This window comes from Canis aureus, chromosome 36 (genome assembly GCF_053574225.1).
Source record: "Canis aureus isolate CA01 chromosome 36, VMU_Caureus_v.1.0, whole genome shotgun sequence".
Taxonomy (NCBI): Eukaryota; Metazoa; Chordata; class Mammalia; order Carnivora; family Canidae; genus Canis; species Canis aureus.
In genome coordinates this window covers 5,557,961-5,576,401 of record NC_135646.1, presented here as the reverse complement: position 1 = coordinate 5,576,401, position 18,441 = coordinate 5,557,961, and the positions used below count along the sequence as shown (strand labels likewise).

General features: G+C 45.8%; 1 protein-coding gene across 2 annotated transcripts in view; it reads left to right on the top strand.

The window, feature by feature from the left end:
* Nucleotides 1–3,060: 3,060 nt before the first annotated feature.
* Nucleotides 3,061–18,441, top strand: part of CYP27A1 (cytochrome P450 family 27 subfamily A member 1) — a 35,805-nt gene continuing 20,424 nt past the window's right edge. The window contains exon 1 of one of the 2 annotated variants that reach the window (XM_077885606.1): nt 3,061–3,450. In XM_077885606.1, the coding sequence (XP_077741732.1) occupies nt 3,187–3,450 (264 nt within the window). In that variant the 5' untranslated portion in view covers nt 3,061–3,186. The remainder of the gene's footprint in view (nt 3,451–18,441) is intronic. The other variant, XM_077885604.1, reaches the window with a different exon arrangement.

Genomic DNA, 18,441 nt, shown 5'->3' with positions numbered 1-18,441 from the left:
ACCCCAAAGCAACAACAACAACAAAAAACCTGTCGGAAATACAGGAAAACTTGACGAATCCACAAATATATACTATTTTGAGGATCCTTAATGAGCCTCTCTCAGAAGTTAGCATATCAGGGACACCTGGGTGGCTCAGCGGTTTGACGCCTGCCTTCAGCCCAGGGCCTGATCCTGGAGTCCCGGGATCGAGTCCCACATCGGGCTCCCTGCATGGAGCCTGCTTCTCCCTCTGCCTGTGTCTCTGCCTCTCTCTCTCCATCTCTCATGAATAAAGAACTAAAATTAAAAAAAAAAAAGAAGTTAACAAATCAAGTAGACAAAAGTAAGGTTATAGAGGATCTGAATAACAAAATTAAGTTAATAAACAGAGAATACATATTTTTAAAAAACCATATGAGATGCTCAGAAAAAGCAATTATGAGACTTATAAAAACATTTCAATAATTCTAAAAAGCAGAACCCATACACTGACCACAATGTAATACCTATAAATCAATAACAAAGGAATGGAACTTTTCAAAACAAAAAACAAAACTGCAACTATTTGCAGGAGAACAAAATTGCCTTTTTGTATGACTCTTAGCTTAAAAAGAAAATCAAAATGGAAATTACAAACTATTGGGATTTGAACGACTACGAAAAGAGAGAATGTGTATTGAATCTTGTTGGAATGGCCAACACAGTAACATGTGAAAATGTACAGCATTCAACGTACTTATTGGGAAATCAGAAAATCTGATGAAGCAGTTTGGTTTTTTAAAAAGGTTAAAAGATACAACATATCAGGAAAATGAATCCAGAGGGAGAAAAAAGAATAAAGGTAGAAGCATATATCAGATTTTTACTTCTAATACTAGACTCTCTAAGGATAGCTAGGAAAGCTATATGACTACGAATATGTCAAGCATTTACTTGAAGCACCAGCATCAGCGAACACACAAGGTAACAGACAAAAACCAGACAGGAACCGGAAGACAGAAACTCAGAGGTAAGTTAGGTATTAGGTACCACTTTCCTATTAGTGGTATTTCCCATTTTCATTGGAGGAAGCTGAGTGTAATGCTGGGATCCACGATCTCTTATACCCAAACTTTGGGTTGAGATCCTCAAGGATTAAGGACTGGATTAGACTGGCTTTCTAAAGGATTGCAGCCTGGTTTCAAAGCATCTCACTCCCCAAACTGAATTAAGTGGATCCTAGGTTGCTTGTGCCTTCAGGCAACTGTCAGGAAGAAAAGTAAACCTTGCCCGAGGAAAATGAAATCATCCTAAACTTAAATGAGTTCCTCCAGTAACTTAATTCTTTTTTTCTGGCACACCAATCAAAAGCAACCAGGCCCAGGAAGAAATATGGCAACATGAACAAAACCTAGTAGAAACAATGGACAAAAGAAATCACCTCAGGGAGAATCCAGATGTTGGAGTTATTAATCATAATTCTTAAAACAACTGTTCACACAATAGAAAGGGATATTAAGAGATAAAACTATGAATTCTGACATAAAACTAGAAATACAAAACAAAGACATAGATTTGAAAAAAACGAATCGAAATTAAAAACTGAAAAACACAATACCTGAAATTGAGAATTCAATGGACAGATTTAATAGATTATACACAGCAGAAGAGAAAATTAATGAGCTAGAATAGACAGGAGGACTTTTAAAAATGCAGAAGAGGGGCACCTGGGTGGCTCAGTCCAGTAGGTGACCAATTCTTGATCTTAGCTAAGGTCTTGATGTCAGTGTCCTGAGTCTAAGCCCCATATTGGGCTCCACCCTGGGCATGCAGCCTGCTTAAAAAAAAATTCAAAAATGCAGAAGAGAGGGTAAGAGATGGGAAGGATCAGTTAGAAGGTCTAACATATGTATAATCTGGAGTCCTAGAAGGGGGGTGGAGAAAAAGGAATGGGGTAGAAAAAAATGTTTGAACTGATAATGTCTGAAAAACTCCCAAACTGATGAAAGATTTTCAGTCACAGTTTTGAGAAATTCTACGGTCCCAAATGGGATAAATAAAACCGTAAATCCACACCTAGCCACATTAACTGACCCTCTAATTGTTGCCCCTTTGAACCTTATATGCCCCATTCTTCCTCTGATTCCTAATAAATAACCAATTCTTCCAATATTCTTTTTTTTTCTTTCCGATATTCTTTTTTTTTTTAAGATTTTATTTATTTATTCATAGAGACAGAGAGAGAGAGAGAGAGAGAGGCAGAGACACAGACAGAGGGAGAAGCAGGCCCCATGCGGGGAGCCCGATGTGGAACTCAATTCTGGGTCTCCAGGATCACACCCCGGGCTACAAGCGGCGCTAAACCGCTGAGCCACCAGGGTTGCCCTCCTTCCAATATTCTTAAAACAAGTTTTTCCATCCTGCTTTTAACTTTCTGAAATAGAAATAACTTTTCAGTAGACTTCCAATATACACGAAACAAAAGATTCATGAAACACCACTCTTTCTTCTTGGCCGTGTTTCCTGTACTATTTTATTCTTTTCCACCTTATTAAAAAAAAAACCCGGCCACAGTCCCTAAATCTGGGCTCAACCTGCGGTCTGAAAAACCCTGCCTTAGCCGACTTAGGAGTGGGGGTGGGGGGCCTCTAGAACTGCATTAGTAAATCCCTAATATTTAAATGTTTGTTTGGCTTTCACCTTCCAGGAATCAGATGACCTTGGACACCGGACCGGTGTGTTTTTCTTTTGCTTTGCTCTGCTTTGCTTACTTCCTTCTTCTCCTTCTTCTTCCCCCCCCCCCCCCGCCCCCCGCTTTGCTTTTCTTTTCTGTCGTCCCTGGACGCTCCGACTCCGGGGATCACCCGGGGTTGGGGGCATTAGGAGAGGCCCGCGAGAGGCCCGGCTCCCGGGCTGGGGCTTCCCGGCGGTGGAGGCGGCCCCGGCTCCCGACAACTTGCTGTGCTGCGACCCAAAGAACTGGGAGCCAGGGAAGGCGGGGAGTCGCGGCGAGGGCCGCGGGGCCGCTGAATCCGGGGCGCGCCCTCGGCTTGCGGCCGGAGGAGGAGGCTTCGGCGCGTGGGTTAGCTCCCCGCCGTCGGGGGACCGGGGCGAAGCGAGCAGAGGGGCCCGCCCCCCCGCGCCCTTGAACCCGCCCCTCGGGATCGGGCTGCGAGCGGCTCGGGCGCTGCTCACTCGCGGTCCCGACGCGCGGCGGCGCGGGCCATGGATCGGCTGGCGGCGCTGCGGGGCGCGAGGCTGCGGGGGGCGCTGCGGGGCGCGCGGGGGGCCCTGGCCGGCCTCTGCCCACGCGGGGCCAGAGCCAAGGCCGCGATCCCCGCCGCCGTCCCGGCCACCGCCGAGACTCCTGGAGACGGGCCTGGCGACCGGAGGCTGCGGACGCTGGAGGAGCTTCCAGGGCCCGGGCAGCTGCGCTTCTTATTCCAGCTGTTAGGGCAAGGCTACGTTCTGCAGTTACACAAGCTCCAGGTAACCGAGCGGGGGTGGGGCGGGGCTGGCCCGCCACCGGGTGGGGTGCGGGGCGTGGGGGGGTGAGCGCCAGGACCCAGACGCCCGAGGGGGAGAGATGTTGGGGCAAAAAAAGTGAAGAAAAAAGAAAATCAAAATGGAAATTACAAACTATTGGGATTTGAACGACTACAAAAAGAGAGAATGTGTACTGAATCTTGTTGGAATGGCCAACACGGTAACATGTGAAAATGTACAGCATTCAACGCACTTATTGGGAAATCAGAAAATCTGATGAAGCAGTTTGGTTTTTTAAAAAGGTTAAAAGATACAAAATATCAGGAAAATGAATCCAGAGGGAGGAAAAAGAATAAAGGTAGAAGCATATATCAGATTTTTAGTGGAAAGGCCTAATTCTCCAGTTGTTGAGAATTTAGCTGAGGACCAACTGGAGCTGTAGGGATTATGTGCAAAGGGGAGTCAGAACCGCTTAAACTGAAATGGATAGGTCCTCGAGGGGTTTGCACCAGGAGGGCACCAGGGAAGAGGTGACTTGGGAGGCCGGGCTCAAAATGAACAGAGGTCGAGGGAGGAGGGACCCGTTTGGTCACGGAATGGCAGGTACAGGTGTCTAAACGACCAGGTGTGGAAGAACCACTGTGTAATTCTGCGATGCTGTTGGCTACCACAGACTTGTCCCGAAGGAGGGGGCTTCATGGAGGATAGACATCTAGTGATTTGCAAGACAGACTTGGCCATAGGGAGAAAAATGTCACTTCTCAGGGAGCAAAATCATAGACATTCTGGAAAAGGTGTATTTTTTGTTGTTGTTGTTGTTGTTATTAAGGAATCCATGTCCACGAAGAAGAGTTTATTCAGTGGGACCCTGGTTGAGGCAGCGATGGGTGGAGATCCCACTGTGAACGGACAGAGATTGGAAATCCCGATGTGGGTTCAGTTGGAGAGGTTTTGGGAAATGAACTCAACACATCTGGGTGGGATCTGTCTTCTTAATGACTATTACAAAGTATAAACACATCCACTGTGACCCCAGTATTTTTCCAAGTGCTGGGATTCATTGGGAGGTGGCCAGTGCTCTCCTGGGCTATATGCTCAGCTGGAGGCTTACACCCCAAGGTTTCTATGCTCCTTTGGGGGAAGAAAGAGGGCAGGAGTGTGAATAAGTCAATACACAGCTAACTTCAGATAGAGAACTTCAGTACCCTGAGAGGGGAAGCTGGTCCAGGGTTGGGGGCGGGGTGGGACTTTTGATTCATTTGCCCTCCTGGCACATGTGTGGTTATCGGTGGTTGGCGGGAGGAGTGGGCAGGCCTTTGGCTGGGCTGGTGAGCAGTCTGGTTACTGGGTAGCTGGGCTGGGCAGCGGTCAAAAACTCAGAGGAGCTGTGGGCACTGGGCTAGGACTAGCCTCTGAGGAGGGCCTTGGAGGTGAGACTGAGAGCCCTAGTTCCTCTGAGGGCCACGGTGGGCTCTTGAGCAGGTACTGCCCAGGTACTGCCTGGGTACTGCCTGGGTACTGCCCAGGTACTGCCAGGTGTGTGCAGTAGGATGGACCAGGCAGGAGAGGTGGAGAGGCCCTCAGGGGACAAAGGCTTCAGCGTGGCCTGTCAGAGCCACCCTCTATTCAATGGACCAAGAGTTGAGGATGAGGGGGAAATGACTCTGAGGGTTGGAAGCACTAGCCTGACCAGTTTCTGAGCATCCCACACCCTCTGCCCCCTCCTGGGTGCTACTACAGGGCGGGGATCTTCCCTGTTAGCTCTTGTTTCCAGGACTTGGTGGGCAGCTCCCGAGGCACTCTGGGATGGTGAAAAAAAATCATTCCTTCTGGGCTCAGCATCAAGAAACTAAGTAAGCCAAGAAACCAGAGTCCTGTAAATTTTTCCTACTTCATTTAACCTCTGGAAATATGAGAGGCCCAGTGAATGCCCCAAGGGTGGGTTTAAAGAGTTCTCATCACTTCTGAAGGAGAATTTACTGGAAGGTGTAGCTTAGGGTTCTCTCTAGAGCAATAACTATCAAAGAAATTCTAGACCATCCTAGGAGGTGGTCTCCTGCTTGCTTCCTCAAGCAGGAGAAAGCCAGGAATGTGTAGTTTTTATTTTATTTTATTTTATTTTATTTTATTTTATTATCTTATACAGAGAGAGAGACAGGGGACAGGCAGAGGAAGAGGGAGAGAGAGAATCTCAAGCAGACTCCACACTGAGTGTGGAGCCCAATGTGGGACTCCATCTCACAACCCTGAGATCATGACCCGAGCTGAAATCCAGAACTGGCTGCTTAACCAACTGAGCCACCCAAGCACCCCAGGATTGTGCAGTCTTTTAAAGGAGCAGCCAGGGCTAGGGTTTAGGAGAGTCCCCGGCTCCAGCCCTTGTATCCCAGAGATCTGGCGTCACATGAACCTTCCCAGGGCACGGATGAGAAATATATTAGGCCTTTCTACTACATGTGGCTGGTGTGAGTTAATCAAGGGTGTTGTGCTGCACATCCGGAAAACCCAGTTAGTGCCCCTAATGAGGAGGAGGATACATTTCAGGGACCCACTTTGTATCAGTTAGGATTTGTTTGGTTGCCACTCACCCTGACATAAACTTTAAAGTAGCTTTATTGGTTCATATAGTTCAAAAATTCTAATAGTTGGATGCTCTTCAGCTATATAATTTGCTCTAGAGATTCAGGAGATCATCAAAGCTATAGCTTTGTTTTTCTGGAGTTCTCTTGGCTCTGTTGTCTTGCAGAAGTTAGTTGACTGACCTGGGTTAATAGGTCATCTCTGAACCCAGCACAGAGGCCAGAGGTGTACTCTAATTAGCTTAGATGCATGCAGGCTCGCTCCTAAAGCTGGGATTGGGGTCCCTCCCACCTAAACCGTCTGAGGGCTGCACAAGGCAGAGGAGTGGAGTTGAAGGACGGCTGACCACGATATCCCCTGCACCCTCAGTTGTCAAAAACTGCATATCACACAGAAAAAGAATAAAATCAGCTCAGGGAAACATTGAAGGACTTAAGGGCATGGTGGGAATTGGAACATGTGAAAATCATACTGGTCCATAAATGCAGTTCCCTTCTCTTTCTCAACTAAAATAATACCAAGCATACTAGAAAAATGAAACGTGAACATACATTAAATTTATATGTAGATTTATAGTCAATTGATTTCTTTCAAAAATGTTAGCCCACCAGAGAGTGATGAGACCTGTTATCTGTGCTGTAGCTCTTTTATTTTCTTTTTAAGGATTTTATTTATTTATTCATGAGAGACACACAGAGAGAAGCAGAGACGCAGGCAGAGGGAGAAGCAGGCTCCCTATGGGGAGCCCGGTGTGGGACTTGATCCCTGGACCCTGGGATCACAATGCTCAACCACTGAACCACCCAGGCGTCCCAAAGCAACGCCATTTAAAGAGAATATACAAAGTAAAAGAAGGTAATAGTTGTGGTCATTATGTGGAATATACATATTCAGTCATCCAAGATAATTAATCAAATGAATAAACATTGAAGTAATTATTTACTTGAGTATCATTTTATTTTATTTATTATTTTTTAGAATATCATTTTATTTTATTTTATTTATTTTTTTAAAGATTTCATTAATTCGTGAGTGAAACACAGAGAGAGGCAGAGACATAGGCAGAGAGAGAAGCATATTCCCCGCAGGGAGCCTGGTGCGGGACTCGATCCCCAGACCCTGGGATCAGGCCCTGAGCCAAAGACAGACGCACAACTGCAGAGCCGCCCAGGCATCCCTAGAGCATCATTTTAAATGGTAAAATCGTAACTCTTTCCAAACATAAATGTGTCAAAGATTTTATTCAACTGATTAATTAATGAAGGAACCAGCGAGATATACAGAACTAAATATAGACAACTTAATAAAGAAATATTACTTTTTAAAAAAGATTTTTTAATTTATTCATGAGAGACACACAGAGAGAGGCAGAGACACAGACGCAGAGAGCCTGATGCGGGACTTGATCCCAGGACCCGGGGACCATGACCTGAGCCACCCAGGCACCCCATTCTGCAGGTCTTATTGTGGGCTGCCTAGGCTGGCGACTCCCTGTGTGCCACACAATGCCCTGTGCACATGTCACTTCATATATCACGTTTCTCTTTTTTTTTTTTTTTTTAAAGATTTTTATTTATTTATTCATGATAGTCACAGAGAGAGAGAGAGAGAGGCAGAGACACAGGCAGAGGGAGAAGCAGGCTCCATGCACCGGGGGCCCGATGTGGGATTCGATCCCGGGTCTCCAGGATCGCGCCCTGGGCCAAAGGCAGGCGCCAAACCGCTGCGCCACCCAGGGATCCCACGTTTCTCTTTTTTTATAGTTACAACATTTTTTCTTTTGATGAGAACTCTAAGATCTACTTTCTTTGAAACTTTCAAATATACAATACCGTAGAAATAACTACAGTCTCCAGGCTGAGCATTGTATCTCCAGGACTTATTTATTTGGTATCTGGAAGTTTGTTTCTTTTGAGCCCCTTCACCCCTTCCGCTCATCCCACTCGCCACCTCTGGCAACCACCGGTCTGTTCTGTGCATCTGTGAATTCGGTTCTGGTTGGTTTTGTCTTTAGATTCCACAAGGATGAGACATCAGTCAATATTTGTGTTTCTCTGGCTTCTTTCACTTAGCATAATGCCCTCACCGTCCATCCCCGTTGTCAGAAATGTCAAGATGTCCTTTCTTTTGTGTGGCTGAATAATAATATTCCGCTGTGTAGGTAGCACAGTTTCTGTATCAGTTCATCCATCAATGACACTTAGATTGCTTCCAGGTCTTGGCTCTTGTAAACGATGCTGCAGCGAACAGGGGGTGCACATATCTTTTTGGTTAGTATTTTTGTTTTCTTCAGATATTTACCCAGAGTGAAATTGTTGAATTATACAGGGTAGTTCTATTTTTTATTTTATTTTTTAAAGATTTAGTTTATTTATTCATGAGAGACACACAGAGAGAAGCAGAGACACAGGCAGAAGGAGAAGCCGGCCCTTTGCAGGGAACCTGATGCGGGACTCCATCCCGGGACCTCGGGATCATGCCCTGAGCCGAAGGCAGACACTCAACCGCTGAGCTGAGGCACCCAGGCGTTTCTATTTGTGATTTTTTGAGGAACCTGCCTACTCTTCTACAGTGGCTGCACTAATTTGTATTCCCACCTACAGCGCACAAGGGTTCTCTCTTCTCCACATCCTCGCCAACGCTTGCTATCTCTTGTCCTTTTGATGTTCATTCTAACAGCTGTGAGGTGTTATCTGGTTGTGGTTTTGATTTGCATTTCCCTGATGATGGGTGATGTTGAGCATCTTTTCATGTACCCATTGGCCACCTGGATGTCTTCTTTGGAGAAATGTCTGCCCAGATCTTCCGCCCATTGGTTAGGCAGCTTGTTTTCATTGATACTCTCTATTGTCTTTTTGGTCTCTATTTGATTTATTTCCATTATGATCTTTTTTTTTTTAAGATTTTATTTATTTATTCATGAGAGACAGAGAGACAGAGAGGTAGAGACACAGGCAGAGGGAGAAGCAGGCCCCCTGCAGGGAGCCCAACATGGGACTCAATCCCGGTCTCCAGGATCAGGCCCTGGGATGTAGGCGGCACTAAACTGCTGGGCCACCCAGGCTGCCCCGTTTCCGATCTTTATTTTCTTCCTTCTACTAACTTTGGGGTTAGTTTGTTGTTCTTCTTCTATTCCCTCGAGGGGTAACGTTATGTTGTTTCTTTAATATCTTTCTTGTTTATTTATTTATTTATTCCTGAGAGACACAGAAAGAGGGGCACAGACAGAGGCAGAGGGAGAAGCAGGGTCCCCAAGCGGGGAGCCCAATGTGGGACTGGATCCCAGGACTCTGGGATCACAACCCAAGCCAAAGGCAGGCGCTCAACCACTGAGCCACCCAGGCGCCCCTCTTTCCTGTTTCTTAATCACCGTGCACGTCTCTCTTAGAATTGGTTTTGCTGCATCCCAGAAATTCTGGCGTTTCCCACTCTTTCCGTCCTTTCCCTGAAGCCGGCATTCCCATTCTCCGCTGGACAGCCCATCAAAGGCCAGATGATCCGTGACCTCCTGAACCTGGCAGGCTTTGTTCTGCCCACCGCGGAGGGTAGTTTCCAGCTCTGGCAGCTCCAGCAGCCCCAGCGCCAGGTCGGCCTCCGGGCTGGGCTGCAGCGGCCCCGTGGGGACCCGGAGGAGCGGTGCCGGGCGCCCCCTCCCGCCGGGTCTCCCGTGCTGCGCCGCCGCCCCTATAATGTGCACAGGCTCCACTGCCCGGTCACTGTCCCTAAAGGCACGTTTGGTTCCCCTGCTCAGGAATCTCCATATGCCCCCCACCCCCACCCCCCGGGGGAGAGGGGGAATCAGCTTTTAACTCCTCCCAGGGCCCGCGCCCCCTCTTTTTGAAGTTTTCATATGCTGTATTTCCATTTCCATTTGTCTTTAGGTATTTTTTGATTTTCTCTTTTGGTTTCTTCTTGGTTATTCAGTGGCGTGTTTGTTTAATCTCTTGTAAATTTTTCCAGGTGGGTTTTTTTTTTTTTTTTTGATTTTGTAATTGAGTTCTCGTTTCATACCGTTGTGGTGAGAAAAGATGCTTGATAAGATTTTAATCTTCTTAAAGGTGTTAAGACTTGTTTTGTAGCCTATCAGGTGATCTCTCCTGGAGAATGCTCCACAGACACTTGAGAATGTGTGTACTGTTGTGTTTGGATGGAATGTCCGGTATATGTCTGTTAAGTCCCTCTGGTCTGTTTTGTGTCATTTAAGGCTATTTTTTCCTTATTGATTTTCTGTCTTGATGATGTGTCCAGTGGGGTATCAGATTTCCCTACTATTACTGTATTGCTGTCTATTTCTCTCTTTAGGTCTATTATTATTTGTTTATATATGCATGTGTACATATTTTATACCATCACCTGTTTATATGGTTTAGAGGCTGGACTGGAAATTCTGAGGGCTGAGTCTATATCCTTCCCACCTCTGTGTCCTCCAGCACCAGACACAGTCCTGGCTACAGGGAAAGTTCTCCAGTAACGTTTGATAAAAAATAAATTTCAGGCGCATCTGGGGGGCTCAACTGGTTAAGTGTCTGACTCTTGACTTCGGCTCAGGTTATGATCTCGGGGTGGTGAGATCGAGCCGCACATTGGGCTCCATGCTGGGTGTGGAGCCTGCTTGAGATTCTTTCTCTCTCTCTGTCCCTCCCTGCTATCTCTCTCAAAATAAAAAGAAATAAAAATAAATAAGAATAAATATCATATACCAGTCAAAGGACTATGAGGGATACCGAGCAGTGGCAACATCTGGTGGTAAACTTTGTGAGACTCTCCTCAGCTCTTTGGCCTAGGTTATGTGACATGAGATTGGGTGAAGAAGAGACAGTAAGCATGGTGGCAGATGGAGTAAGCCTGACTCTTTGGTCTCAGCTTTTCAAGTTCGGAAACGAAATCTTATCAGCAAATTCAGCATAGGCAGACTACCAGGGGTTGGCCAATGATAGCCAAGCCCACAGAACAAATTGTGGACTGGAGTGCCCATGTGTTTCCTTACTGAAGAAGCTGGCCCTCTAGGGGACCATAATACTCCATCACATAGAAATCCTGTAATCTCATTATCTATTGCTGTGTAACAACCTATCCCAAAACATAATGGCTTACACCAACATTCTGTTACCCTCCTGAATTGGGCAGTGCACATCAGAATTGACTTAGCTTCACAATGGAGTGGGGCTTCAGTTTGAGTGGCTGGCGATGGCTGGGATGGCTTGAGTGGGACCATATTTGCAGGCCTCAGGCCTGGCTTTTGGCTGGCTTCTCAGTTTTTTCCCCGGGTCACTACTCCCGGGGCTCCTCCAATTGCATGTTGGGTCCCTGGGCTGATTTGGCCAGATCAGCTGAGTATCTCTCTCTCTCTTTCTTTCTATGTAACTAGATTGGGCTTCCTCACAGCATGGTGGTCTCTGGATAGCCAGATTATCCAGTCAGGGTACTGGCTTCCCCGACAGTGAATTTCCAATTTTCCAGAAAGTGGAAGCTGCCAGTTTCTTAAGGTCTGGGTCTGAAAACTAGCACAGCATCATTTCTACTGTGTTCTACCCATCAAAGCAGTTGCAGAGCCCACTCGGGTTCTAGAAGAGAAGATGTAGACCTCAACCCTTAATGGGAAGGGTGGCAAAGAATCTGTGGCCATCTTTAATCTGCCATATCCTCTTTATAGGATCCAGGTACCCAAGGAGAGAAAATAGTCATTACACTAGTGGACTGCTTGATGTGCAGAGACCCCAGAACAAAAGGCATAGAATCATATGGAAGGAAATTTTGTTTAGGCTTTGGAGAAATCTGGTTGAATGTGTCTCTCTGGTGCCTGTCCATTGGATTAAGTATCTCCCTCTCGAGAGATAAATGCTGCCAAATTCTCGCTATTTGGCTCCTCTTAACACATTCTTTCTTCAGTTTGGCTAATACCATTGATTAGTACGTTTTCTGCCCCAGGACTCCTGTTACCATCCAGTCTTTCAGAGAGTATCCTCTAGTTACCTTTATTTGGCTCTCTGTCTCATCTGGCAGACGAGATAGGTTGTCCTTGAGACTATAGCCAAATTGGGTGGACTGCTTTTAAAGCTTCAGGGATGGGTAATTTGAAACCAGATATTAAGGTCAAAAGTGTGAATCATATCAACTTAGCAACTTACTGTTAGAATTTTTATCTTGCAGATAAAATTCCATGGTCAAAGAGAATACTGAATATTCAAGGTAGCAGTATTTCTCATCGGGAAAGATTAGAATGATGTATATCCCCAGTAAGGGCCTAATTGATTATAGTATCTTCACACGATGGGATTTTAGGCAACCGCTAGAAAGAATAGGGGCAGTTCTATGTCTATTAATATGAATTGCCTGCTAAGAGATGGGAAGAAAGTAAGGCACAAAACTATATTATATGCATCCTCGTCTGTGGATGAAGGAAGAGTGTGATTATAATGCATATGCATGTTTAGGAGGTGCGTAATATATCTCTGGGAGGGCACACAAGAACTTGGTAATGATGGCTGTCCCTGTGTGGGGTCTTGGAGTTGGAGATGAGAATTAGAAGGAAGTCTTATCTTTTATTGCAGGACTCCTCTGGACTTCCACCAGGTTTTCTCTATTACAACAAGATTACCTGTTACAATAAAAATAGCAATAATAACAGCCAAAGAATGGAAAGCAGGAGATAAATGCACAGCTGACTGCGTGCTTCCTGCTGTAACATAATATTCCGAGGTCCTCTCATGGCCCTTCCTCTCGTACCCTTGTTTGGCCCTGGGTCCTTTCGATTTCTGCCTCTGCCTACATCCTGTTTCCAGTTCTGCCTCCGTTGGGGACGGCGCATCCCTTGTTCTTGGAGTACTCCCGTTGTTCCACCCCAGACCAACCCGACCCATAGACACAGTGTGCTCGGCGTACTGGAGTTCACCTCTGGGGGGGTGAGGACTGCAGATGAGGGGTGGGCAGCGCTCCTGTTTCCCTGACAGCCTCTCTCAGGGCGTCCCTGGCAATGCCTTTTCTTGGATCACCCTCTACCCTCAGCCCATTGTTTTTCTAGAGAGCAAAATCAGAGGGAAATTCTCACTGTTGTAGGGTCCAGAACATGTCTTTGTAACTTATGACAGTTCTGTGTTGCATAAAAACAGACATTTTTATGATTATTGAAGTAGTAATAGCTGCACACATGCACATTCTTGGGCAGTTTTGTTTATAAAATAAAAAATTCAGGAACATGTTGAATGCCCATGAACAGGGTAAAGAAATTGTGAGATGGTCATACAATGGAACAGTATACGACAGTCATAATGAATGTCCAAGCTTTAATGTATTTTTTTTCCAAGCTTTAATGTATTGATATAGAACCAAAAACAAGGTTGAATATAGAATGATAGGTATGGAATACTATTTCTGTGAATTAAAAACCACACAAAAATACTATAGGCTATCATTGGACACATATATATGTAGTTAAATTATACAAACATTAACAGGATACATTTCAGATTCAGGATAGTGGTTCTGGGGAGGGAGGGCAAAGGGATGGATAAGAATGGGACTTTGAAGCATTTTCTTTTTTATGAAATGTCATTTTTGAAAAATACTTGAAGCAAATATGACAAATATTAACTTCCTTAATTATTAACTAATGACATTTATATTAAATATAATATCATTAAATATATTAATTATAAATATATTTAAAATAATTAATATTTGTAATGTTATTGGAGCAGCTGGGTGGCTCAGTGGTTGAGCATCTGCCTTTGGCTCAAGGCATGATCCCGGGGTCCTGAGATCGAGTCTTGCATTGGGCTTCCTGGAGAGAGCCTGCTTCTCCCTCGGCCTGTGTCTCTGCCTCTCTCCCTGTGACTCTCATGAATAAATAAATAAAATCTTAAAAAAATAAATATTTATAATGTTATTTTCTTTAACTATCCACATTAAAATATTAATAATAAAAAATACAAGTAATCCTGCTCATCCTAAATCCAAATGGTGCCACTGGCTTAGTCTGATCCCAGAGATCATTCGAGGCCAGGTTGAGAGCAAGGAGAACTGGGGAATGCTGTTAATTATTTAGCACCTTCTGTCTCTTGGAAATGTGAATTCCACTTGTGTAAGGGGGTTGGGGCTAAATTCCTGATGACACTTGACAACATTGAGACATGACAGTCCCAGCAGGGCTCCTCTTCACCTTTGACCCCGAGTGGGCCTTCTTTCTGACACATCTGTCAGGGTAGGCAAAAGAGTGGCCAGCACCTACAGTTCTCTCTCTCCTTCTGTTTATCCAACTGATGGCTGCCAACTTTTAGGGGCAGGTCTGTTGACTCCGGCAAAACAGTACGTTGTGTCTGTGAGTTTACTTTTGTCCCCAGGGCTATTTACTTGCTGTTTTTGTGGGTTTTCCTGCGGTGCTGAGAGCCTCCCCAAGGAGTCCGCAAGTCAGTAAACTGATCAGGCCGTTGAGTAGGAAAATAGAACATTGCAATATGGTATCAATTTTTCCTAGAGGAGATTTTTAGATGATTTCAATGTTCTTTTTTTTTCCCCCCTCCTGGAACAGCTTTATTGAGATATAATCACGAGCCATGTAAGTCACTCCACTGACCCATTAAATGACTTTTAGGGAATTCACAGACTTAAACAACTGTCACCACAGCAATTTAAGGATATTTCCATCACCGCAGAAGGAAACCCTGTGCTCTTTAGCATCACCTGGGCCCTATCCCCTTATCGGTCCCCAGCAGCCACTAATCTACTTTCTGTCTCTATGGATTTGCCTCTTCTGGATATTTTGTATAAGTGTACTTGTTTTGTATACGTGGTCTGTTTGAAGGCTTCTGTCACATAGTGGGCCGTTTTCAAGGTCCACCCATGTCGTGGCTTGTACCAGAACTGTGCTCCTTTTCATGACTGACTAATATTCCACCAAATGGTGGGGGATATGCCACCATTTGTTTCTTCACTCACCTTCTTTTTTTCTTTTTAAATATTTTATTTATTTATTCATGAAAGACAGGGGGGGCGGGAGACAGAGGCAGAGGGAGAAGCAGGCTCCTCACAGGGAGCCCGATGTGGGACTCGATCCCTCTTCACTCACCTTCTGATGGAGGTTTGTGTAGTTTGCATCTTTTGGCTCAGTGTTACTTTCTGAGTTTGCAGGGTACACACAACTGTCAAAGACAAATGCAGCGGACATTAGTTAAAGTGTGAAAACAGGTTTTATTCAGTAATGACTGACAGGAGGGGAAAGAGATAAACTCCATTCTGGTTTGGGTGGGGGTGACTGGGCATTTTAAAAGGAGAGTGAGGGAGCGGGGAGCAGCATGGTGGACACTTGAGCAGAGTCAGGGAGGTGAAAAATTATTAAAAAATAGGAACAGGATGCCTGGGTGGCTCAGTGGTTGAGAGTCTGCCTTTGGCTCAGGGCGTGACCCCAGGGTCCTGGGATTTGAGTCCCGTATTGGGCTCCCCTCAGGGAGCCTACTTCTCCCTCTGTTTGTGTCTCTGCCTCTCTCTCCGTGTCTCTCAGGAACAAATAAATAAAATCCTTAAAAAAAAAAAAAAAAAAAAAACAAAAAGCAGGAAGTGGGGAAGTGGACTCCTGGTGGTCCACTCATCCGGTTTGTTAACCGGTGCTTATCAAAGTTAGACTCCTACGTTTCCTCAAGGACTGGAGACAGGGGCCTTATTTTTAGGTGTTGGCTGGAGCAAACAGGAAATTCTTCTGGCAGCCGTTCTCCGAGGGACGCAGGTCATCCTAGGGATGCTACTCTGAGCTGTTAGAAACTATGTTAGCATGTTCAAGTTGAGAAGAGGGCTGGGGAGAGCCTGACCAGAATCTGGTTCCAGAGAGAATCTCTATCACAACTCAAAGCTGAGTTTCCTAAATTTGTTTATGTACCTGGCCCTTCAAAAATCTGAAAGCTATGGCCCTTTGCAGCAGCAAAAAATGAGTTTGTGTACAACGTATTACATAGAATTTCAGCTTTCCATCCCCCCTCTGCCGTCACAGCCTGTCTGCACATCCCAGGTGACCACCCCTTGGCCTAGAGGTGGATTAGTACATTCTGGGCACTATGCCTATAATTTGGGTAATGGCCATTATGGCTTGCCTTGAGCCATTGACCTTATCACATGGCTAGTCACAGTGTACCTTTGGGATCAACTAATAGTCTAGGGCTCTTATTTAACAGATGAAATGTCAGAAGAAAAGGCAAAGCTAAGGCCTGGTTGATTTAATCAGCAAAGATACAACAAGCTGCTTCTAGATTTAGACAAGTTTATTGCTTGTATAGTGATGGGCAAAGGTGCCAGCTCGCCGTGAATCTCGTCCCACGTGTTTAAAACGCCAACACTGAAACTTTTCCCATCAAGTGAGGGCAGTGTGACTCCCAGGGTACCCTGCTGGTGAGTTCCTTTTGGACAGCAGCCAGAAGGATTTCTATTCTGTGGCTCTTGTCCGGGTAGGGGGTGGGCAGAAAGCCAAGCCCTCATCAGAACCTGGGAGGTGATGAAAAACTGTTTCGTGACAACCTCCCAGGGGAGATTAGGGAGGTGAGTGGGAGGTGGCCTTATAGCAGCTCCTTATAGAACATTCTTTCATATTCTAGGAAGATGGTAGTGTTCTGCCAAAACTCCTAAGCTATGGCTCAGGTCATTGTGGGCATGGATACATCTGGCACTGCTCCACAATTCTCCCCTGACCTTTCACATATCCAGAGGCAATAGAGAATTCTCAGGGATGTGACTACCCCATCAGATAAATAGTCCGGTTCTACTGATAGGAGCTCATACCAAATCAGTTTGTCTTCAGCAACATCAGATGAGAGTCCCCACATCTGCAACTCCCCAGAGGCTGGTTAGGCCTATTTGGAGCAGAGACTGCAGCCAGGCACCACGCCCGAGGGCAGCCAGAGGTGTCGGCAGCCACGCACACCCTGCCTCAGCTGGCCCGCGTAGGTCCTGGGCACTGCGACTGCCCATTACCACCCGTGCGTGAAGAGTTTCGAGAAGCTGGTGACAAATGAACAAAAGAGGCCAATGGTGACAGGATGAAGGTAAGGAGACCAAATCAGTGTCCAGAAAGTTAATCTTGTTCTGTTATCTTCGCTGGAAGCTGACCATTTCTGGAATTAAGGTCTCTTGAGAAGTTTCTAAGAGTTTTCATATTGAGATTCTATTTGGCTGGTGGTCTGGGTTACATTGGTCAGATGTCAATTAGATGCCATCTTGTCTGTAGATAGGAGCTGAGAGAGAGAGAGAAAGAGAGACAGAGATTAATAGTCTCTCCTGCACCTTCAACTTCCAGAGAATGACCCCTGATCTCCCACAAGCCAGAGGTATTCCTCTTACCACAACCATGTGACCAATGCCACCATTTTTCTAGTAGTCACTTCACTTTATGTCCCAATCCTTCTTGTGTCTTATTCTCACATGAGCCCTGGTTTCTCCTGAGGTGCTTCAGTCATTTCTTCCTTATCTGCCAACTACCATTCTAGAACATCTCCGAAACCTCATGGCAGGACCAACTAAGGAGTCGTCACCTCATACTCATGACCATTATCGTCAATATCTGCTATTGCCCAAGAGCAGCAAGCATAGCTGATGGCAGAAGCAGCATCAAGTTAGAGTTTTCACTCCCTGACTCTCCTTGCTACGTGCAAATTCCAATAGCCTTGGTTCTCCAAGTGGCAGGTGTGGGAAGAAAAATGGTAGAATGAGGTTAATTATGTGCCTTGGGTCTCTTTCAGCTTATCCAGGCCTCTCAAGAGAATAGTAGGGGACCTGTACAGTCTATTTGCCAAGGCAGGCCAGCTCTGGTACCGCTCACTATGTGCCCCCAAATTTCCTTAACCACTGGACTGTCTCGCTGACGGTCTTGACATATTTGCCAGGCTTCTTTGGCTTCATGTGCCAGAGTCACTGTGCCTTGTTTTAGGGCCCAGTCTTTTTTTTTTTTTAGATTTTATTTATTTATTCATGAGAGAGAGAGGGGCAGAGACATAGGCAGAGGGAGAAGCAGGCTCCCTGCGGGGAACCCAATGTGAGTCTCCATCCCAGGACCCTGGGATCAATGACCTGAGCCGAAGGCAGACGCTCAACCACTGAGCCACCCAGGTGCCCCTAGGGCCCAGTTTTGAACTATAGTACCATGCCCTGTGCAATGGTGCATTCAGGTGGTCCTTACATGGGCATTATAGGTCCCCTCAGCTTGCTAACTCCACTGATGTTCATCCCAGGAAACCTTTGCCTCGGGCACCCACCTGGGTCACAGAGGGTATGGGGCTTGTGTGATCTGCTGCTATAATGTTCATCACCACAGAGCCTGAGACCTGCTCATCCAGGCATTCCACTGCCAAGCATCAGCCCACACTGTCATGAGTCAAGTGAAAATATAGCAAGGTGCATTTTGGGAGATCTTTTCCAGAACAAGTACCACAGCTCACA